At 37.8% G+C, this 24,460-nt stretch overlaps 1 protein-coding gene across 2 annotated transcripts in view; it reads left to right on the top strand.

The window, feature by feature from the left end:
• LOC307182026 (uncharacterized protein) overlaps positions 1–24,460 on the top strand; it is a 153,872-nt gene that overhangs the window by 97,341 nt on the left and 32,071 nt on the right. For both annotated transcript variants that reach the window (XR_013827097.1, XM_079913134.1), the window contains exon 3: positions 13,190–13,226. Coding sequence is in view for 1 of the 2 variants with exons in the window: in XM_079913134.1 (XP_079769260.1) it covers positions 13,190–13,204 (15 nt within the window). In the remaining variant the exon portion in view is untranslated. The remainder of the gene's footprint in view (positions 1–13,189; positions 13,227–24,460) is intronic.

Below are 24,460 nucleotides of genomic sequence, written 5' to 3'. Positions count from 1 at the left end.
TTTCCAACCTGTGGAGTAAGAGCCTTTATAATAGAAAAGGCCAAATTGAAACAATCGAAACTGCACTCCCCTAGCCAAAATATTAAATTGTAAGTGATATCATAACCCAGCTGAAACTTCAGAGAATTGAAGATTTAAAGGGTAAGGGATGATAGTCCCCAACGTATCTCTCTTTAATTCACTAGTATGGCTCTGCAAAAAACCAGATGGACATGGCAGATGGTGATAGACTGCAGTAAATTTAGAAAATGGTAACCCCAATCATAGATGCTGTGCTGAAGATCGTATCTTTGCTAGAGCAGATGAACTCAGCCTCTGATTTGTAGTAGCTATTGATTTCTTTAATGTGTTCATTTCAATACTCATCAGGAAAGAGAATCAAAAACAGTTTACACTTACCTGGGATAGATGGCAATATATTTGCACCATCTTGCCATATGGTTCTCCTAGCCCTCCTCCTATCTGCCATAATATAATACAAAGACACCTAGATCATCTCAATACCCTATAGGTCATTACACTGGTCCATTATATTGGTGACATGTTAAAATTAGACCTAGTGATCATGAAAGCAGCATGTGTGCTAGATGGCCTGGTAAGATACATGTATGCCAGAAGATGGGAAGTAATTCCCAAGAGATTCAGGGAGACTGTTGAAGAGTTGAGAGATCTTGTGGCAGTCATGAATGTACCATTCAGGTCTCCTTTAAGAGAACTGGCTGCAGGAAGCATAATTGCCTGAGAATCTCAGCTGCTACCACTGGGAACCACCACTGCTTTTGTGCCAATATCATGTTTCCCCCCCGTTTTTCCTAGTCAATAATTGAGAACTGTGGAGGTATAAATGCTGGCCCATTCCTATGGTATGTGGGCTGACTGCTCTAATGGGTAACTTTGACTCATGACTTATATAAGCCTGGCAGCCACAATTTTCTTAGAACTGTGCTTCAGTCTAATAGTTTTCCTTCCCAGTCCTCCTCCATTTCCCTTCTTTTATCACAGATGTCAGACTTGCCTCATGGTCTGAAGGCCTGCACTGCCCACTCCAGCTTATTCCCCTTTACCTTCCACTAGTATTCCCTCCCCCAAGTAAATCTCTTGCATACCTAATCCAGTCATAGTGTTTGCTTCTAGGAGGACCTGAGCTAACACAGGGTCCAAAGATCTGGAGCATACTAGGACATATTCTTCAATCTAAAGGACAATTTATTGCAACTTGTACTTCCTACCACTCTAAAAGGAGCGTATATTTTATAGGATTCTTTGGATTTTAAGAGAGTATATACCACACATGGGAATGATCTTCCAAATCATGCCAAATGAAGTAGAATGCTGCCAGTTTTGAGTGTAGCCCCAAGCAACCACTGAGTGTCCACCCACCAGAGTTATTATAAGCTGAGTATTGTCAGGTCCATTAAGTCTTAAGATTGACTTAGAGCAAAAGCAATCTAGTATATGATGACAACAGGACATTTGGAGTCCTAAGGGAAAAAATAAGTTACACAAAGATGTAATCCAAACCCCACTGTTGCATGGGTGTCTTCCTTCAGCTTAGACTTATGGTCTCATTGGGGTTTCCTAGTGGCCAGCTGATACACAAAGAAAAAATCCTGGATCACTTACAGATGGGTTGGCTCTATATATTAGTCCTAGTTTAAACTAGACGTCTGCTATGCTGCAGTTTCATTCAGGGCATGGCTGGCAAAACAGTTGTGTAGGGGAATCATTATGGGCAGAAACTTAAGTACTGGTGTTGATTTTCACTTTATGTGAAGGGATAAGTGTTAAGAGCTAAGGACTCTTGGATAGAAAGTTCTACAAGGACAGAAAGTCCTTGGACAGAGAGGCTACATGGACTCTTGGACAGAAAAAAAAATGGATTAGGTACATGGTCAGGGTCTAGAAAGAACAAGATTAGAAAATCAAAGACAAGGAATTCTACGGAAGAAGGATGTCAAAGAAGGATGTGGATACTCCAAAAAGAGTAAGCACAGAGTGTGAGGATTTTTTACGTTAATGGCTACCAAATAATGCAGAGGAGGCACTGAAAAATAAGGTAAAACGTGTGACCCATCCAGTAGAGATCAGTCAACCTCTATCTTTGGCCACCCACAATGGGATGATGAATGGAATAGTTAAGGTGGTAAGGATAAAAGGTAGTACATAGATTCATCAGTATGGACACTCTCTCGCCAAGGCTAACATAGATATTATCACTATTGAATATCCAACTTGTAAGCAGTAAAACATATGTTGACCTCTCAATATGATGCCATCTTTTGAGGAGAAAAAGTTAGCCACTTGATTGGAGAGTTGATTACATCTGAACCTTTCCACTCTGGAGATTGCAGTAATTTATCCCAATTGGAATTTTTATGTGTTCTGGGTGAGTTTGTATTCCCTGCTCATAGCAGCTCCATCAGTATCTAAGGACTCACATAGTTTCTAATTTATTCATAAGGAATCTTATACAAGATAGTTTCAGAAAAAGGACCCATTTTATATCAAAGGAGATGGAATAATCATACTAGCACAAGATCCTCTATCTATCCACTATGATAGATGGGTATATCTATGATATGCCATATCACCTGGAAGCTGCAACCCTGATAAAATTTTATAGTGGCTCTTTTAATACTCAGTTAAGGTACTAGCTTGGGATAACACTCTGCAAGTTTAGAGTGTTATCCTTTAAAGTGTGGTATGTATGATAAACCAATTGCCTTTTTATTTTCCGTGTCCCAAATATTTAGATTATATGGGTCCAGAAACCATAGGTTATAAATAGGATTAATCTTCCTTACCATCAGTCCATGTGACCCAGTTGGCAAATTTGTAATTTCCATACTCACAACTTTAGGCTCCTCTAGATTAGAGGTCCTGGTTCCCATGGGTGTAATATTTCTACTAGGGTGAGAGTAAGTATTTAATTGAATCTAAAAAATGACCACCATCTGATCATTGTGGGCTCCTCTTGCCAGTGGACCAACAGGCAAAAACAAAGAAGAGTTCCCATACTGGCTAGAGCAATACAGCCAGTGAATATAAATGAGGAGGTGAGATTGCTTGAGATTGTCCCCTTATATTAGGGACAGAGAGAAACATGCTTCGAATGCCGAGGGTTCTCTCGTGTACCTCTTGGATCTTGCATGCTTGGTGATAACAGCAAATGGATATGATTAAGCAGAGGTTCAGGCCTTCTGGGGATAAAGATCTGTTTCACTCCACTGAGCAAGCAACCTATAAAAGTAGAAATCCTGGATGAGGGTAAGGGAAGGGGAGATATGAATATTAATTTCATCCTCAAGTTTGACTGAACAAGAGCGACTACTCTGTCTCACTGAATTCCTGTTTTAGGGTTGTTGTTGTTTTCTGAGGTTGTGAAAGGCTAATACCTTTAAGAACCAGAGATAGGACATGGTGAACTTAAAGTGGGGCAGAAGGAGCTCCGAATGATACACATGATGAAAGGTAATGTTGTTGGAGCCCTGCTCATACCATTGTTCCTACTCCAGAGGTCATTTGCAGCTTTGTTGGACAATTTCTATACATTCCAACAATGGCATACCTCAGACACCTGCGTCTCTATGCCTGAGATTTTTCTCTGGTTGTGGGGACATATTTATCCTATAGACACAGGCAGGACAGAAATTCCAGAGAGGTAATACTAGCTGTATTTAGTTCTAAAGATAGCCACAAATTCTTTGACACTCCTCCCATCAAGAGGTGGGGTTTCTTCCACCTCCCTTGTATCTGGGCTGGCTTTGGTGACTTGCTTGAAGTACATGTGATGCGGCATGCTTTCTGAGGCTAGGTTAGAATTTAACATGAAGATTCTACCTTTTTTCTTATTCTTGGGACCTGAGCCACAATATAAAAAAATCCAACTACCTTTAGACTTCCAGAATATGAGGAAGCCATATAGAGAGACTGCAAAGTATTCTAATTGCTAGCCTCAGCTGACACCATCCTTTGATTCATCCCAGAGCAAGTCCAGATAAGATGAAGGAAGATTCCAATGTTTCTGGTCCCTTCTGTTTGATCACAGTCAGTTATTTGAGGCTTCTTAGGTAAGTTTCCAGGCATTGTGGAACAAAGACAAGCCATCTCCAAATTTGTCCTGTCCAAGTTCCTGCCCACAGAACCCAAGAACATAATGAAGTGGTTTTTTTTCCCAATGCCTCTAATTCTTAGGGTTGTTTGTTTCAAGCAACGAACACCCATTACCTGGCCCTAGGATCAACACTTAACGAATGAAAGATAGGAGGTTATCAATAAATACCCAGCTTCCTATATCCTTTAAATTTTGTAGTGTTCTACACAGTATCTCAGGGATTTCTCAGCAGAATTGAGTCCTTCTTGTCCAAAGAAGCAACCAATTTATAAACATACCTTTTGCTTTGATCTATTCCCTGCTTTTCTTTCTCAATCTCTGACTCTGAATCCTGGGATTCATCTCTCAAATAAACTACTTGTACTCAAATCCTTTTCTCAAGGTCTGCTTTTGCAGAAATTCAAACCAAGAGTGCATCAGTTTTTCCTTTGCTGTTTTTTTGATTTTTGCTTTCTGTACAGACCATACCTGTCCTCCATGTCATTTACTGAAAACCCATTCTCTCCCCTTTGGCCAGTAGTACCACTTCTGTTACAAATCAAGTGTCTACTTATAATTATGCATTTTTCTGGGATGACTATTCTATTCCATTGATGTATTTATCTATCCCTGCACCAGTATTAAACATTCATATCTGTTAGAGCCAATCCTCTCATCTCTCCTTCCTTATTCAGGAAAATAAGAGAATATTCATGTTTACATATACATATTATAATAAGTTTGTGAGGTTATACCATTAGCCAGACTCATCAGGAAAAAAGGGAAAAGCTCAAATCAACAGAATGAGAAATGAAAAAGGAGAAGTAACAACTGACACTGTAGAAATACAAACGATCATGAGAGATTACTACAAGAAACTACATGCAATAAAATGGAAAACCTGGAAGAAATGGACAAATTCTTAGACTCTTCCGAGTCTGAACTAGGAAGAAACAGAAAATATAAATAGACCAATCACAAGAACTGAAATTGAAAGTGTGATTAAAAATCTTCCAACAAACAAAAGCCCAGGACCAGATGGCTTCACAGGTGAATTCTATCAAACATTTAGAGAAGAGCTAACACCTATCCTTCTCAAACTCTTCCATAATATAGCACAAGGAGGAACACTCCCAAACTCATTCTACAAGGCTACCTTCACCCAGATACCAAAACCAAAGATGTCACAAAGAAAGAAAACTACAGAACACTATCACTGATGAACACAGATGCAAAATTCCTCAACAACACACTAGCAAACAGAATCCAACAGCACATTAAAAGGATCATACAACATGATCAAGTGGAGTTTATCCCAGGAATGAAAGGATTCTTCAATATATGCAAATCAATAAATGTGATAAACCATATTAACAAATTGAAGGAGAAAAACCATATGATCATCTCAATAGATGCAGAAAAAGCTTTCAACAAAATTCAACACCCACTTATGATAAAAACTCTCCAGAAAATAGGCATAGAGGGAACTTACCTCAACATAATACAGGCCATATATGACAAACCCACAGCCAACATCGTTCTCAATGGTGAAAAATTGAAACCATTTCCTCTAAGATCAGGACCAAGACAAGGTTGCTCACTCTCACCACTATTATTCAAGATAGTTTTGAAAGTTTTAGCCACAGCATTCAGAGAAGAAAAAGAAATAAAAGGAATACACATTAGAAAAGAAGAAGTAAAACTGTTACTGTTTGCAGATGACATGATATTATACATAGAGAAACCTAAAGATGCTACCAGAAAACTACTAGAGCTAATCAATGAATTTGGAAAAGTAGCAGGATACAAAATTAATGCACGGAAATCTCTTGCATTCCTATACACTAGTGATGAAAAATCTGGAAGAGAAAGGAAGGAAACACTCCCATTTACCATTGCAACAAAAAGAATAAAATACCTAGGAATAAACCTACCTAAGGAGACAAAAGACCTGAATGAAGAAAACTATAAGACGCTGATGAAAGAAATTAAATATGATACCAACAGATGGAGAGATATACCATGTTCTTGGATTGGAAGAATCAATATTATGAAAATGACTATACTACCCAAAGCAATCTACAGATTCAATGCAATCCCTATTAAGCTACCAATGACATTTTTCATAGAACTAGAACAAAACATTTCACAATTTGTATGGAAACACAGAAGACCCCGAATAGCCAAAGCAATCTTGAGAAAGAAAAACGGAGCTGGAGGAATCAGGCTCCCTGACTTCAGACTATACTACAAAGCTACAGTAATCAAGACAGTCTGGTACTGGCACAAAAACAGAAATATAGATCAATGGAACAGGATAGAAATCCCAGAGATAAACCCACACACATATGGTCTCCTTATCTTTGATAAAGGAGGCAAGAATATACAATGGAGAAAAGACAGCCTCTTCAATAAGTGGTGCTGGGAAAACTGGACAGCTACATCTAAAAGAATGAAATTAGAACATTCCCTAACACCATACACAAAAATAAACTCAAAATGGATTAAAGACCTAAATGTAAGGCCAGACACTATAAAACTCTTAGAGGAACACATAAGCAGAACACTCTATGACCTAAATCACAGCAAAAAGGTAGATCCTTTTTGACCTACCTCCTAGAGAAATGGAAATAAAAACAAAAATAAACAACTGGGACCTAATGAAACTTAAAAGCTTTTGCACAGCAAAGGAAACCATAAACAAGACCATTACATAACCCTCAGAATGGGAGAAAATATTTGCAAATGAAGTAACTGACAAAGGATTAATCTCCAAAATGTACAAGCAGCTCATACAGCTCAATATGAAAAAAACAAACAACCCAATCCAAATATGGGCAGAAGACCTAAATAGACATTTCTCCAAAGAAGACTGCCAAAGATTGCCAACAAACACATGAAAGGATGCTCAACATCACTGTTTATTAGAGAAATGCAAATCAAAACTACAATGAGGTATCACCTCACACCAGTCAGAATGGCCATCATCAAAAAATCTACAAACAAATGCTTGAGAGGGTGTGGAGAAAAGGGAACCCTGTTGCACTGTTGGTGGGAATGTAAATTGATACAGCCACTATGGAGAAAAGTATGGAGATTCCTTAAAAAACTCCAAAAGAACTACCATACGACCCATCAATCCCACTACTGCGCATGTACCCTGAGAAAGCCATAATTCAAAAAGAGTCATGTACCACAATGTTCACTGCAGCTCTATTTACAATAGCCAGGACATGGAAGCAACCTAAGTGTCCATCGATAGATGAATGGATAAAGAAGACGTGACACATATATACTATGGAATATTACTCAGCCATAAAAAGAAATGAAATTGAGTTATTCGTAGTGAGGTGGATGGACCTAGAGTCAGTCATACAGAGTGAAGTAAGTCAGAAAGAGAAAAATAAACACTGTATGCTAACACATATATGTGGAATCTAAAAAAAATTACAATGGTTCTGAAGAACCTAGGGGCAGGACAGGAATAAAGATGCGGATGTAGAGAAGGGACTTGAGGACATCGGGAGGTGGAAGGGTAAGCTGGGCCAAAGTTAGAGTGGCATTGACATATACACACTACCAAATATCAATTAGATAGTTAGTGGGAAGCAGCCCCATAGCACAGGGAGATCAGCTCGGTGCTTTGTGACCACCTAGAGGGGTGGGATAGGGAGGGTGGGGGGGAGATGCAAGAGGGAGGGGATATGGGGATATATGTATACATATGGCTGAATCACTTTGTTATACAGCAGAAACTAGCACAACAATGTAAAGCAATTATACTCCAATAAAGATGTTAAAAAAAATAAAATAAAATAAAGTCTCTTTTGTCTGATATAAATATAGCAACTTCTGCTGTCTGTTGGTTACCATTTACATGGAATATCTTTTTCTATCCCTTCACTCCTCAGCTTAAATATGTCCTGACATCTAAAGTCTTTTGTAGAAAGCATATAGTTGAATCTTCTTTTTTAATGCATTCACCCACTCTATATCTTTTGAGTGGTGAGTTAAATACATTTAGATGTAAAGTAATTATTGATAGTTAAAGATTTACTATTGCCATTTTGTTAATTGGTTTTTCTGTTTTGTAGTTCTTTTGTTCCTTTCATCCCCACTGGCTGTTTTCCTGTATAAGTTGATGATTTTTTGTAGTAATATACTTTGATTCTTTTGTCTTTGTATTCATGTATCTTCTATGTATTTTTTTGTGGTTAGCATGAGACTTGCTTAAAATTTCTCATAGTTTAACACTTTATTTTAACCTGATAACAACTTTACTTCAATTACAAGCAAAAACTCTACACTTTTATTCCCTTCACTCCGCACACACTTTATATTATTAATGTCAAATTTTACTTCTTTTTATGCTGTGTACCTAGTGACAAATTTTGTGGTTATAGTTCTTCTTAATACTTTTTTATCTTTTATACTAGGGTTAAATATGCTTTATTTCCATCATTACAGTATTGCATTATTCTGTGTTTTTCTGTATTTTTTTGATGAAAAAAATTTGATGAAAGATTTGATTTGATGAAAGTTCATAATAATGCAATTGACAAGGAAATTTAGTTATTTCTGAGATATACATTTTAAAGTAATAACTAGAATTAAGACTTATAACATTATACCAGAACATATAAGAGTTTTAGAAATTTCATGTAATGTCTGAAACATGTATATTAACATTCCCATACAAATAGCCCAAAGAAAGTTTAGTATTAGTTGTTTTCATTTGTTTGTTTGTTTATACTGCAGGTTCTTATTAGTCATCAGTTTTATACACATCAGTGTATACATGCCAATCCCCATTGCCCAATTCAGCACACGACCATCCCCACCCCACCGTGGTTTTCGCCCCTTGGTGTCCATTCATTTGTTCTCTACATCTGTGTCTCAACTTCCGCCCTGCAAACTGGTTCATCAGTACCATTTTTCTAGGTTTCACATACATACATTAGTATATGATATTTGTTTTTCCCTTTCTGACTTATTTCATTCTGTATGACAGTCTTTAGATCCATCCACGTCTCAACAAATGACTCAGTGTCATTCCTTTTTATGGCTGAGTAATATTCCATCGTATATATGTACCACAACTTCTTTATCCACTCATCTGTCGATGGGCATTTAGGTTGCTTCCATGACCTGGCTATTGTAAATAGTGCTGCAATGAATATTGGGGCGCATGTGTCTTTTTGAACTATGGTTTTCTCTGGGTATATGCCCAGTAGTGGGATTGCTAGATCATATGGTAATTCTATTTTTAGTTTTTTAAGGAACCTCCATACTGTTCTCCATAGTGGCTGTATCAATTTACATTCCCACCAACAGTGCAAGAGGGTTCCCTTTTCCCCACACCCTCTCCAGCATTTGTTGTTTGTAGATTTTCTGATGATGCCCATTCTAACTGGTGTGAGGTGAGACCTCATTGTAGTTTTGATTTGCATTTCTCTAATAATTAGTGATGTTGAGCAGCTTTTCATGTGCTTCTTGGCCATCTGTATGTCTTCTTTGGAGAAATGTCTATTTAGGTCTTCTGCCCATTTTTGGATTTGGTTGTTTGTTTCTTTAATATTGAGCTGCATGAGCTGTTTATATTTTTTGGAGATTAATCCTTTGTCCATTGATTCATTTGCAAATAATATCCCCCATTCTGAGGGTTGCCTTTTCGTCTTGTTTATGGTTTCCTTTGCTGTGCAAAAGCTTTGAATTTTCATTAGGTCCCATTTGTTTATTTTTGTTTTTATTTCCATTACTCTAGGAGGTGGATCAAACAAAGAACTTGCTGTGATTGATGTCAGAGAGTGTTCTTCCTATATTTTCCTCTAAGAGTTTTATAGTGTCCGGTCTTACATTTAGGTCTCGAATCTATTTTGAGTTGATTTTGTAGATGGTGTTAGGGAGTGTTCTAATTTCATTCTTTTACATGTAGCTGTTGAGTTTTCCCAGCACCACTTATTGAAGAGACTGTCTTTTCTCCATTGTATATCTTTGCCTCCTTTGTCATAGATTAGTTGACCATAGGTGTGCGGTTTTATATCTGGGCTTTCTATCTTGTTCCATTGATCTATGTTTCTGTTTTTGTGCCAGTACCATATTGTCTTGATTACTGTAGCTTTGTAGTATTGTCAGAAGTCAGGGTGTCTGATTCCTCCAGCTCCGTATTTTTCCCTCAAGACTGCTTTGGCTATTCGGGGTCTTTTGTGTTTCCATGCACATTTTTAGATGATTTGTTCTAGTTCTGTAAAAAATGCCATTGGCAATTTGATAGAGATTGCACTGAATCTGTAAATTGCTTTGAGTAGTATAGTCATTTTCACAATATTGATTCTTCCAATCCAAAAACATGGTATATCTCTCCATCTGTTGGTATCATCTTTAATTTCTTTCATCAGTGTCTTATAGTTTTCTGCATACAGGTCTTTTGTCTCCCTAGGTAGGTTTATTCCTAGGTATTTTATTCTTTTTGTTGCAGTAGTAAATGGGAGTATTTCCATAATTTCTCTTTCAGATTTTTCATCATTAGTGTATAGGAATGCAAGAGATTTCTGTGCATTAATTTTGTATCCGGCAACTTTACCAAATTCACTGAGTAGCTCTAGTAGTTTACTGGTGGCATTTTTAGGATTCTCTATATATAGTATCATGTCATCTGCAAACAGTGACAGTTTTACTTTTTCTTTTCCAATGTGTATTCCTTTGATTTCTTTTTCTTCTCTGATTGCCGTGGCTAGGACTTCCAAAACTATGTTGAATAATAGTTGTGAGAGTGGACGTCCTTGTCTCATTCCTGATCTTAGAGGAAAAGCTTTCAGTTTTACACCATTGAGAATGATGTTTGCTGTGGGCTTGTTGTTTATGGTCTTTATTATGTTGATGTAGGTTCCCTCTATGCCCACTTTCTGGAGAGTTTTATCATAAATTAGTGTTTAATTTTGTCAAAAGCTTTTTCTGCATCTATTGAGATGATCATATGGTTTTTCTTCTTCAATTTGTTAATATGGTGTATCCTATTGATTGATTTGTGTATATTAAAAAATCCTTGTATCCCTGGGATAAAACCCACTTGATCGTGGTGTATGATCCTTTTAATGTGTCATTGCATTGTCTTTCCTAGTATTTTGTTGAGGATTTTTGCATCTATATTCATCATGGTATTGGTCTGTAATTTTCTTTTTATATAGAATCTTTGTCTGGTTTTTGTATCAGGGTGATGGGGGCCTCATAGAACAAGTTTGGGAATATTCCTTCCTCTGCAATTTTTTGGAAGAGTTTGAGAAGCATGGGTGTTAGCTCTTCTCTAAATATTTGACAGAATTCACCTGTGAAGCCATCTGATCCTGGACTTTTGTTTCTTGGAAGATATTTTTTTTTTTTTTTTTGCCGTACACGTGCCTCTCACTACTGTGGCCTCTCCCGTTGCGAAGCACAGGCTGTGGACACCCAGGCTCAGCGGCCATGGTTCATGGGCCCAGATGCTCTGCGACATGTGGGATCTTCCCTGACCAGGGCACGAACCCGTGTCCTCTGCATCGGCAGGCGGACTCTCAACCACTGTGCCACCTGGGAGGCTCCTGTTGGAAGATTTTTAATCACAGTTTCAATTTCATTACTTGTGATTGGTCTGTTCATATTTTCTGTTTCTTCCTGGTTCAGTTTTGGAAGGTTATACCTTTCTAAGAATTTGTCCATTTCTTCCAGGTTGTCCATTTTATTGGCAGAGTTGCTGGTAGTAGTTTGTCAGGATGCTTTGTATTTCTGTGGTGTGTGTTGTAACTTCTTCTTTTTCATTTCTAATTTTATTGATTTGAGTCCTCTCCCTCTTTTTCTTGATGAGTCTGGATAATGGTTTATCAATTTTGCTTATCTTCTCAAAGAACCAGGTTTTAGTTTTATTGATCTTTGCTATTGTTTTCTTTGTTTCCATTTCATTTACTTCTGTTCTGATCTTTATGATTTCTTTCCTTCTGCTAACCTTGGGGGTTTTTTTGTTCTTCTTTTTCTAGTTCCTTTAGGTGTAATGTTAGATTGTTTACTTGAGATTTTTCTTGTTTCTAGAGGTAGGCTTTTAGAACTATAAACTTCCCTCTTAGAACTGCTTTTGCTGCACCCCATAAGTTTTGGATCATCGTATTTTCCTTGTCATTTGTCTCTAGGTATTTTTTGATTTCCTCTTTGATTTCTTTAGTGATGTCTTGGTTATTTAGCAACGTATTGTTTAGCCTCCATGTGTTTGTGTTTTTTATGTATTTCCCCCTGTAATTCATTTCTAATCTCATAGCATTGTGGTCAGAAAAGACGCTTGAGATGATTTCAATTTTCTTAAATTTACTGAGGCTTGATTTGTGACCCAAGATGTGATCTATCCTAGAGAATGTTCCGTGTGCCCTTGAGAAGAAAGTCAATCTGCTATTTTTGGATGGAATGTCCTATAAATATCAATTAAATCTATCTGGTCTATTGTGTAATTTAAAGCTTCTGTTTCCTTATTTATTTTCATTTTGGATGATCTGTCCATTGGTGTAAGTGAGGAGTTAAAGTCCCCCTCTATTATTGTGTTACTGTTGATTTCCTCTTTTAGAGCTGTTAGCAGTTGCCTTATGTATTCAGGTGCTCCTGTGTTGGGTGCATATAGATTTATAATTGTTATATCTTCCTCTTGGATTGATCCCTTGATCATTATGTAGTGTCCTTCCTTGTCTCTTGTAACATTCTTTATTTTATTTTATTATTATTATTTTTTTACCATGGACTTTTATTTAGTATCCCTTTAATATGTGATGGCGTCTAATTCAGTGATACATGACAAACAAAATCATGATAATAGTTCTTTAGTTCATTTGCAGCATTATATTTTTGCAAGCACCTAAATCATCTATGACAGAACAATAATACAGTATATGAAATATGAATTATATATATTATATGTTCTTTAAATTGTCACATTTTGCTGACTAGTAAAGTTTTAGTAATATTTTAAAATTAAAATTGCTTTAAAAGTAATTTATGTACGTGGTTAACATATTTTTAGACCTTACAAGAAGGTATAAAATTGAAAGGCAAGGCCTTTTTAACCCCAATTGTGTTTCCTAGGATTATTGCCGTTAAGATTTTGCTTCAGTTTCTTCTGGTGAGTGACATTATGAGTTTTAATAATTTTATATCAGTGTTTCTTGATTTATCAACTTTTAATAACTTTTAATATTGAGATGATGTATACTTACAGAGAAATTGCAAAAAAAAAAGCAGACTTCCCATATACCTTTCACTCAGCTTTCACTTATATTATCATCTTAAATAACCAGAGAACAATTATCAAAACTAAGAAATGACATCTGTGCAATATCATAAACTAAACTAGAGAGTTTGCTCAGATTTCACTGGATTTTTAACTAATATCATTTTCTGCACCACGATCTCATGCAGGATTTATTAACTTTTAACAGAATCAATACATCCTTCTCAAAGAAACGTGAGATTAGTGCACTTTCCATTTTCTTTCCCCTTGGCATCCCTATAATTTTTCCTCACACATTTTTGTCCTTTTAGTGGTGTGATTATAACTCCCATGTGTTTTTTTTTAACATCTTCATTGGAGTATAATTGCTTTACAATGGTGTGTTAGTTCCTGCTTTATAACAAAGTGAATCAGTTATACATATACATATGTTCCCATATCTTTTCCCTCTTGCGTCTCCCTCCCTCCCACCCTCCCTAGCCCACCCCTCTAGGTGGTCACAAACCACCGAGCTGATCTCCTTTTTCTATGTGGCTGCTTCCCACTAGCTATCTATTCTATGTTTGGTAGTGTATATATGTCCATGCCACTCTCTCACTTTGTCACAGCTTACCCTTCTCCCTCCCCATATCCTCAAGTCCATTCTCTAGTACGTCTGTGTCTTTATTCCCATCTTACCCCTAGGTTCTTAGGAAACCCAGAGATAAACCCACGCACGTATGGTACCTTATCTTTGATAAAGCAGGCAAAAATATACAGTGGAGAAAAGACAGCCTCTTCAGTAAGTGGTGATGGGAAAACTGGACAGGTACATCTAAAAGTATGAAATTAGAACACTCCCTAACACTATACACAAAAATAAACTCAAAATGAATTAAAGACCTAAATGTAAGGCCAGACACTATCAAACTCGTAGAGGAAAACATAGGCAGAACACTCTATGACATAAATCACAGAAAGATCCTTTTTTACCCACCTCCTAGAAAAATGGAAATAAAATCAAAAATAAACAAATGGGACCTAATGAAACTTAAATGCTTTTGCCCAGCAAAGGAAACCATAAACAAGACCAAAAGACAACCCTCAGAATGGGAGAAAATATTTGCAAATGAAGCAACTGACAAAGGATTAATCTCTAAAATTTACAAGCAGCTCATGCAGCTCAATAACAAAAAAGAAACAATCCAGCTTTCTTTTGATTTCCATTTGCATGGAATATCTTTTTCCATCCCCTCACTTTCAGTCTGTATGTGTCCCTACATCTGAAGTGGGTCTCTTGTACACAGCATATATATGGGCCTTGTTTTTGTATCCATTCAGCAAGCCTGTGTTTTTTGGTTGGAGCATTTAATCCATTCATGTTTAAGGTAATTATCAATATGTATGTTCCTGTTATTTTCTTAATTGTTTTGGGTTTGTTTTGTAGGTCCTACTCTTCTCTTGTGTTTCCCACTTAGAGAATTTCCTTTAGCATTTGTTGTAGAGCTGGTTTGGTGGTGCTGAATTCTCATAGCTCTTGCTTGTCTGTAAAGCTTTTGATTTCTTCATCGAATCTGAATGAGATCCTTGCTGGGTAGAGTAATCTTGGTTCTAGGTTCTTCCCTTTCATCACTTGAAGTATATCATGCCACTCCCTTCTGGCTTGTAGAGTTTCTGCTGAGAAATCAGCTGTTAACCTTATGGGAGTTCCCTTGTATGTTATTTGTCATTTTTCCCTTGCTGCTTTCAATAATTTTTCTTTGTCTTTAATTTTTGTCAGTTTGATTACTATGTGTCTCGGCATGTTTCTCCTTGGGTTTATCCTGTATGGGACTCGTTGCACTTCCTGGGCTTGGGTGACTATTTCCTATCCCATGTTAGGGAAGTGTTCGACTATAATCTCTTCAAATATTTTATCTGGTCCTTTCTCTCTCTCTTCTCCTTCTGGGACCCCTATAATGTGAATGTTGTTGTGTTTAATGTTGTCCCAGAGGTCTCTTAGGCTGTCTTCATTTCTTTTCATTCCTTTTTCTTTAGTCTGTTCCACAGCAGTGAATTCCACCATTCTGTCTTCCAGGTCACTTATCCATTCTTCTTCCTCAGTTATTCTGCTATTTATTCCTTCTAGTGTAGTTTTCATTTCAGTTATTGTATTGTTCATCTCTGTTTGTTTATTCTTTAAATCTTCTAGGTCTTTGTTAAACATTTCTTGCATCTTCTCGATCTTTGCCTCCATTCTTTTTCCAAGGTCCTGGATCATCTTCACTATCGTTATTCTGAATTCTTTTGCTGGAAGGTTGCCTATCTCCACTTCATTTAGTTGTTTTTCTAGGGTTTTATTTTGTTCCTTCATCTGGTATATAGCCCTCTGCCTTTTCATCTTGTCTATCTTTCTGTGAATGTGTTTTTTGTTCCACAGTCTGCAGGATTTTAATTCTTGCTTCTGCTGTCTGCCCTCTGGTGGATGAGGATATCTAAGAGGCTTGATGGGAGGGACTCATTTTTCTGTATTTTTATATTTACTGGTGAGAACTATATTTTTGTATGTTCTTGTGTTGAGTAGCATCCTTTTGCTTCAACTTTTAACACTTTAACACTTTTGTAAGGCAGATCTAGTGATTATAAATTCTTTCAGTTTTTGTCTGTCTGGGACAGTTGTTTATCTCTCCTTCATTTCTGAAGGACAGCTTTTACAGGTATAGTATTATTGGTTGGCAGGTGTTTCTTTTTCTTTCAACATTTTGAATATATCATCCCAGTCTTTCTTGGCCTATAAGGTTTCTTCTGAGAAATCTGCTTAATAATCTTATGGGGGTTCCCTTTTATGTGACAAGTTATGTTTCTCTTGCTGTTTTAAAATTCCCTCTTTGCCATTGACTTTTGACAATTTAATGCATCTTGATGAAGACTTCTTTAGGTTCTACCTGGTTGGATTCTTTAGGCTTCACAAATCTATATGTCCATTTCCCTCCCTATATTTGGGAATCTTTCAGCCATTATTCCTTTAAATAATATTTGTGTCCTTCTCTCTCTTTCTTCTTCTTGCTCCCAAATGTGTATACTGTTTCATTTAATGGTATCTCATAAATTTTGTAGGCTTTCTTCACTCTTTTTAAATACCTTTTTTTTATTGTTGCTCTGACAGTTTGATTTAGAATGACCTGTCTTCAACTTTGCTGATTATTTCTTCTGCTTTATTCAGTCTGTTGTTAAAGCTCTCTTTTTGTTTGTTTGTTTGATTGATTGATTTTAGTCTAGTCATTGTATTCTTCAGTTCCAGAATGAACTTCTCATTTGGTTCATGAACTGTTTGTTGTTGTTGTTTTTAGTTGTCTGCTTGTATTCTCTTGTAACTCACTAAACTTTTAGAAATAATTACTTTTAATTCTTTGTCAGACATTTCACAGATTTCTGTAGGGTCTTTTTCTGGAGATTTATTTTGTTCCTTTAGTGGAATCATGTTTCCTGATTCTTCATGATCCTTGTAGCCTTGTGTTGTTATCTGCACATTTGAATAAGCAGTCACTTCTTCCAGTCTCTATAGAGTGGCTTTAGCAGGGAAAGTCCTTCACCAGTCACCCTGGCCAGAAATTCTGTGCAGGCTTATTGGTAGAGTCCACAGGTGGGCCAACTGGAGGGGTCTGCAGGGGGCCCAATGCCAGGGTCTGTAGGTGTGAAGACCAAGTGCTAGGGTCTGTACGTGGACAGTTATGGTGCCAAGGTCTGTAGGCAGGTGGTCCATGGGCAGGTATATCTGCTACCAGAGAGCCACAGGCCAGTTGTTGAGACCCATATGCTAGTTGAGAGCCCTCACCCATTTTTGTTTGTTTTTTAGGTGCCCTCAGGCACCCTAGCTATTCCAGTTCCCTCAACGTTCTGGGTGAGGCACAACAGAAGTAGGCCTCTCAAGTAGCAACCCAAAAGGCTGAGGAAATCAAATGTTCATTTCACTTTCTCTTCCCCCCGTGGGAGACCTTGTGGGCTAAGGGGAGCTCTCTTGGTACTGTGCTGTTCTACTTTGGGGGAGGAGTGACATTGGTAAAGTGAAACTGTCCTTCTTAAACTTTTTGATGCATCTTTTCTCATTTCTGTGCTCCACTCAATTGCCATAACCATCTCCTAGATTCCAGAGTGCTCATGAAAATATTTTCATCTCTGTATGTTTGTTAAATTGGTGTCTTGTGTGGGACAAGGGTTAAAACTCCAATCCCACAATCTTGATGATATCACTCTTAATTTAAAGATATTTAAATCATTCAAAGTATCTTCTTTGATCTCAGTGGGAGAAAACTAAAAATCTATAGCCAGAAAGAAAACTGGAAAATGTACAAATACTTGGAAATGAAGTAACACACTCCTAAATAACCAATGGGTTAAAGAAGATTTCACAAGTGAAATCAGAAAATACCTTGAGACAATTTTTCTTTTAAATCGCAACATACTAAAGCCTAAGGGATCCTACAAAGGCAGTATTCAGAAGGAAATTCATCACTGTAAACACCTATGTTAAAAAAGAGAGGAGAAAATATCTAAATCAATTACCTAAACTTACACCTTAAGTAACTATAATAAAGTAAAACAAACTAAATTCAAAGCTAGCTGAAAGAGGCAATAATAAAGATTAGAATTCAGATAAACAAAATAGAGAATAGAAAAACAATAGAGAAGATCAATAAAACCAAAAGTTGTTTCTTTGAAAAGATAACAAAATTGACAAACATTTAACTAGACATCTGCTTCCAAAATGTACTGCTCCATTTGGAGGCTGGATTGGCTGCCAGTTTTGTTTAGAAAGTCTTCATAACTTTCTCTCCAAGTGATGTGCTTGATTTTTTTTTCCCCTGAAAATGCCCATTTAGGTAACAGATGGACACAATTTGATGTATGGCCCATTAGCATCAGTTTGTAGATTTGGAGCAGGCATGCTTCATGGACAGGGAGAGAGACAGAAGAAACCAGCGTTGCAAATGACTTCTTTATTCCCTAGCTACAAAGGATAGAAAAACAAGGTAAAATTATGGCCCTATGAGTTTTCTAGAAACAAACTGTAAGTATCCTAATGGCAGCTTCTCCAAAAACAAGTTCTCTGATCTTCTGTGGAGAGGGAACAGAGGGCTGGTGTCCCTGCCACCCTTTCTTATTCCCCTAGCAGCCTGCAAGTAAGTACATGTGCACCTTATGGAGAGGAGAGACCGTCTAGAAGTATACATGTGTTACACCTTCTTTGAGGGCTTCTCAGTGCAGTAATACCTCAGGAGCACTGCAGTTGTTTTTTTGGGAAAGGGTGTTGGATAGCTTAATGAAAGAATCTGGGAGGAGTGAGACTGTTTTTAACTTTCTTAACACAGTCTGCTACAAATTTCTGAATTGCTTTAGGACTATTTTAGTATAACTTACTACATTTTTGGAGGGGTCATGCCTTTGGCCCAACATGATTATCTGATCTTGGCTGATATGTGAGAGAAGCAGCTTCTGCAGAATAAAATTATTATATAACACAATGCGAGAGAAATAGATGAGAAAATGGAACAAATTGGTGGATGGCCTCCCAATTAGGATCCTCTCTGGGGCTATTCAGAAAACAAAGGAAATAGGCCATTTCACCTGCTGAGAATATTTCCAGCAAGATCCCATTGTCTCCCTGTTCCAAAGCCAAAATTGCCAGTTTTCAGCAAGAGACCATTATAGAGGAATATATTATTGACTTCTATGCCTCTGTAAATGATAGTCTTTGCATTTAAATAGTCTATTTCCTGAACCATCTGACAAATGATGTTGATTAGCTGGCACATATGAAAGTTGGGATCTCTTATATACAGATGTTTGTTGAGACTGCTGCCCTCACATCACTGTAACAAACTGATCAGACTGTCTGAAGAGCAAAATTTTCATGGTTGGGTTTACTCAGAACAGCTGGAACACCTCTGGCTTTGGGTCTCAGCATTCAGGATCTTTACTGCAATATGTCTGTGCCACTTTCCCTTGTATGAAGTTCCATACAACTTAATCCAGTGTGAGTGGAGAGCATGACTTCATTGGTTCTGTTTTCCAGTCATAGTTTGAATCTCTGACCATATGGACAAATTTATTTTTCTTTTGGTGATTGATTCTGTTCTTGTTCCCTGTGCTTGCACAGGCGTCTTGACTGAGACCAACATATTAGGCTCATTCTTAGAGCTAATAGACATGGTCGAAGATGAAGACAGTTGATTCACTGTGTCTTTACATTGCAATCTCTTTAATCCCACTATTCACAGTCAAACAGGTGTTAACCAAATAAACCTAAGGAGTGAAGGTCAAACTCTGCGTCTGGGAAGCCTCTGGGAAAAGATTTGAGTGTTGAACATGAAGGCATGGGCTCTAGACTATCCAAAGGGTACCTGAGAAATAAACACTCATCTGATACATTGTCAAAGAAAGTCGTGCCAATAAGCCTATATTAACAATTATAGAATTTGAGTAATAAGAGCTATTACTCAAGTTTGTACACACAATATATATAGACCAGTATAGAAACACAGGGTATAGACTGGAGAACACCTTATACTCTTCCTAAAGATCTCATTTGCTTACTAGTTTAGGGTCAAGTGAAGGAGGTTGTATGTTCTGAGAAAGAGTGTTCACAATATTTGTAACCATAGCTTGACATAGAAACCAAAATATCAAGAAGTATTTGACAAAGGGGACAAAAGGCAATCTACAGGAGCATTTTCTGAAAAAAGCTCTGCATTGTGAGGGAAGCATGATCCAAGAAATCTACTTGAAGTTTCTCAAAGAGGCATCATCAATGTTTCAGTATAAAAGAATTTTATATACCTGTGTTTGCGGAAAAAGTTGGAAACTACATAGCACTCTGGTTGTAGGCCCTTTGCTTTGAGAGCTTACAGAAGATAATCCTGCAAGCCAATGCCATTCAGCACAGTGACCTCCATTCTCTGATTATTTGTCAAGGAAACCCAGTTAGTGCTACCTACCATTATGTGCAGTAAAATTGTTTCTTTTTTTTTTTAACTTTCTTACCATTTTTACCTTTTGTGTCAGGAATAACGGTGCTAAAACTTTCCTTTGAGTATTCTTAACATAATTTTAAGATAAAGGAATGATAATTCCAGGTCTATTACCCTTCTCCATATTTTCTACAAGCCTGCTTCAATATTTTATCCCAGGTAGATGGCTAACATTTTTTTAACATCTTTATTGGAGTATAATTGCTTTACAATGGTGTGTTACTTTCTGCTTTATAACAAAGTGAATCAGTTATACATATACATATGTTCCCATATCTCTTCCCTCTTGTGTCTCCCTCCCTCCCTTCCACCCTCACTATCCCACCCCTCTAGGTGATCACAAACCACCCAGCTGATCTCCCTGTGCTATGTGGCTGCTTCCCACTAGCTATCTATTTTACATTTGGTAGTGTACACTACCAAATACACTACATTTGGTAGTGTATATATGTCCATGCCACTCTCTCACTTTGTCACAGCTTACCCTTCCCCCTCCCCATATCCTCAAGTCCATTCTCTAGTAGGTCTGTGTCTTTATTCCCGTCTTACCCCTAGGTTCTTCATGACTTTTTTCCTCCTTAGAATCCATATATATGTGTTAGCATATGGTATTTGTTTTTCTCTTTCTGACTTACTTCGCTCTGTATGACAGACTCTAGATCCATCCACCTCACTACAGATAACTCAATTTAATTTTTTATGGCCGAGTAATATTCCATTATATATATGTGCCACACCTTCTTTATTCATTCATCTGTTAATGGACACTTAGGTTGCTTCCATGTCCTGGCTATTGTAAATAGAGCTGCAATGAACATTGTGGTACATGACTCTTTTTGAATTACGGTTTTCTTAGGGTATATGCCCAGTAGTGGGATTGCTGGGTCGTATGGTAATTCTATTTTTAGTTTTTTTAAGGAACCTCCATACTGTTCTCCATAGTGGCTGTATCAATTTACATTCCCACCAACAGTGCAAGACTGTTCCCTTTTCTCCACACCCTCTCCAGCATTTACTGTTTCTAGATTTTTTGATGATGGCCATTCTGACCAGTGTGAGATGATATCTCATTGTAGGAAAGCAAAGTGTTACAGCGTGCAGATAGGAACTCTGCCTTTTCATTCTCTATGCTTCTTTTATTGCTATCAGGGTACCAGGAACTTAGGAGGTGTCTGTTCCATGCGTTCTGGTGGTGAATGATATACCTTTGTGGCCTGCCACACAAATGGCAGAAGACTGAAATGAGGGGAAGGAATGAAGGTTGATCAGGTCTATTTCTGGGACGGTAATCAGCAATATTCCCTTCAGGTAGCGCAGATATTACTGGGTCCACTATAGAGACAGGAGCTAGGTCCTTCACCTGGAGGTTTTCCCTCAGAATAAGTGCCATGGGCTAAGGCCTTGTACTTGTCATTAGGCTTCTGTGGAACACCTTATTCTCTTTGTAAAGAGTTCCTTTGCCACTTGTTTGGGGCCATGTGACACAGGTAGTGTGCTCTAAGTAGGAGGTTAAGAGGACATTAAGGAATGTAAATTCTCTCACAGGGAGGAAGATGACCTGTTCTCCTAGAAGCAGTAGGTCTATCCTTCAAAGCCATTCAATGTAGAGTTTCTCCCTTCTGTCTAGGGAGATATCCAGTAGAAAAGTGTATCAGAATCTGGGGGCATTTTGCAGCCTTTTTAGTAATAAAACAATCAGGAGCTCTTGTTCCAGCTCACATGGCTGTCACGAGGTTGAAGGGAAATACATTACCCTAGAAGGTCATGAGAACTAGGATTGGATGGTAGGGATGGTATCAAAGAAGGCATTGGCCACACTGGAATAATCACAAATTTCAGAGCCTCGGTGTGTCTTGGGAGGACACAAAATAGAGGGAGGAGGTCTTGGAACATGGCTGAAAAAAGGCTTGAATGCTGAACATTCATTCCCATGCTTTAAAACCATCAATAGCATATTTTTAGACAGTAATTTTAAAAAGAGTACCTGATAATAGTAACCTGACTTCCACCACTCACCTTTCTGCCTTTTATTTACACCCTGTTCTAGGTATGACATTATTTTCCTGTTCTCATCAGTAGGGCTGTCCTTTAACCATCCCACCAAGCTTATTCTACTTCTCTCTTTCTTTCTCTTGCCCATACCCTTAGTAAAGGAGGAGGGTCTCTAGGGTGAGGTCTTCAAAAAGAGACTAAGTCACTCATGAGAAGATTGCCTTCTCCAGAACTAGAATAGAAGTCACAGTGGAACGTTGCTGGAAATTGCTGATCCCTAGCCCAGTCAGTTGTCCCAGTCAATAGATGGTAATGTATCACTTTCTGGTGTAGTGGCTAAGTGGGTGCTGAATTATTGAGTAGAGCCTTCAAGGAGAAGAATTAGAATTGGAAAGTTTGTTCTAACTTGACATGGCTTTCCAAATTAGTGCCACTCAAATACAGTAAAAAATAAAAGTTATGAGGGTTCAAGGACTTGTCCTGATAAGGTTTGGGCCATACAGTACTCTGGGACTGGGTCAAAGCCTTTCCTGTTCTGTAATGCTATTACCACATTCTAAAATTTGTCTGTAACAGACAGCAAGGACTCCCATCATATACCCAGTGTGGCTCAGGTAATAGAAAAAAACTGTCTGTCTCTTGTTTTGGGAATATTCAACTCCATCCTAATTTACATTGGGCTTAATCCATCACTAACTTATTGAGATCTTAGACTTGGGTTTGTTTTTGTGGAGTCTAAACTAAATATCTGGACAAAGATCACTACATTCAGTAGTTCAAGATCAATAGCCTGATCTTTATTGCCTAAGATCCTGTCACTTTCCTCTGTATGTCCTGGCTATGTTATCTTCATATACAACAATCTCTCCATCATGAAGGTGCTTTTAGAGGCTATTTGTTAGACAGTGGGTCTTGTTGATATCCTGCTGACTTCAAAGTATGGCACTCTTGGGAGTTCCCTGGCAGTCCAGTGGCTAGGACTCCATGCTTCCACTGCAGGGGGCACGGGTTCTATCCCTGGTTGGGGAACTAAGATTCCACAAGCCACGTGGTATGGCCAACAAAAAAGAAAAGAAAGAAAGAAAAAGCAACTCCAAAGTATGGCTCTCTATATTGAAGTGTCCCAAACTATAGATTATCCTTCCTTTCAGGTTTTAAAATAAGAATAGTTCTACCAAGGCTTCTATTCTTCATAGACACTTCATATTATGGACATGTGGACTTGAAAAACACGTGGTCAGTGCTAGTGGCCCCTGCCAGCGCTATCATTAGACAGTGCTTTTGAATGAAAGGTTTAGATAGAACGTTTGTCCTTGATTCTTTGACTTGTCTGGCTCAGTCCTAAGAGAGGTTAGAAGACTTAAAAGATGACAGCGGCCCAGTTGATTTGACACCATGAGACCCCCTTACAGACAGCAGTAATCCATTAATACTGGCATGATCATTGGCTAACCTTTGGAAGCAGTGGAATATGGTGGTTAAGAATAAGATTTCCGGAATCAGGTAGTCAGAGTTGAAATTCTAGGTCCATGTTTTTCAGCAGGTTATATAGCTTAAGTTAACCTTTGTTCCTCAATTTTCTCTTCTGCCAAACTAGTAGTACCTAGTTTCTATGCTTCTTAAGATTAATGAGATAATTAATATGATGTCTTTTGCCTAGAATAAAATAGTCATCATATTGGCTAGGTTCTATTAGTATTGAGTCCAGCAAGTGTTAAATTTTACAAACCAACAGATTAATATTGGTTAATCTGTTAACCAGTTGGTTAATGTTTTTTGATTTGATACTACCAAGGCTTGGATATCCAGATGAGATCCAACATCAATAGCTTAGGAGAAGAAGTACACATCCAATCAAATGTGACTGTGGAGAGTGAGGGAATATGCGTAGCTCTTACCAACATTACATTTTGAAGTACTTTCTGGTAGCAGATATGAAGGAAAGTCAAACAGTATTCAAATTTCTCTGTAACATGAGATCAGGTGAAAATATGTCCTCTTGGGCAGTGCGGTTGAGACCCAGCCTTTCCCTTCTTTCTGAGGAGCCCTTTTGCTGGAACTGAAGGTAGAAGAAAATTCTCCATTCAGCTGAGGCATTCCCCTACTTTAGACAAACTTCAAGCAGCTGATTAAAAACCCCATAAGTCA

The sequence above is a fragment of the Stenella coeruleoalba genome (genome assembly GCF_951394435.1).
Source record: "Stenella coeruleoalba genome assembly, chromosome: 2".
NCBI classification, from domain to species: domain Eukaryota; kingdom Metazoa; phylum Chordata; class Mammalia; order Artiodactyla; family Delphinidae; genus Stenella; species Stenella coeruleoalba.
Note: the sequence above shows the minus strand (reverse complement) of the source record. Positions and strands in the feature narration are given on the sequence as shown.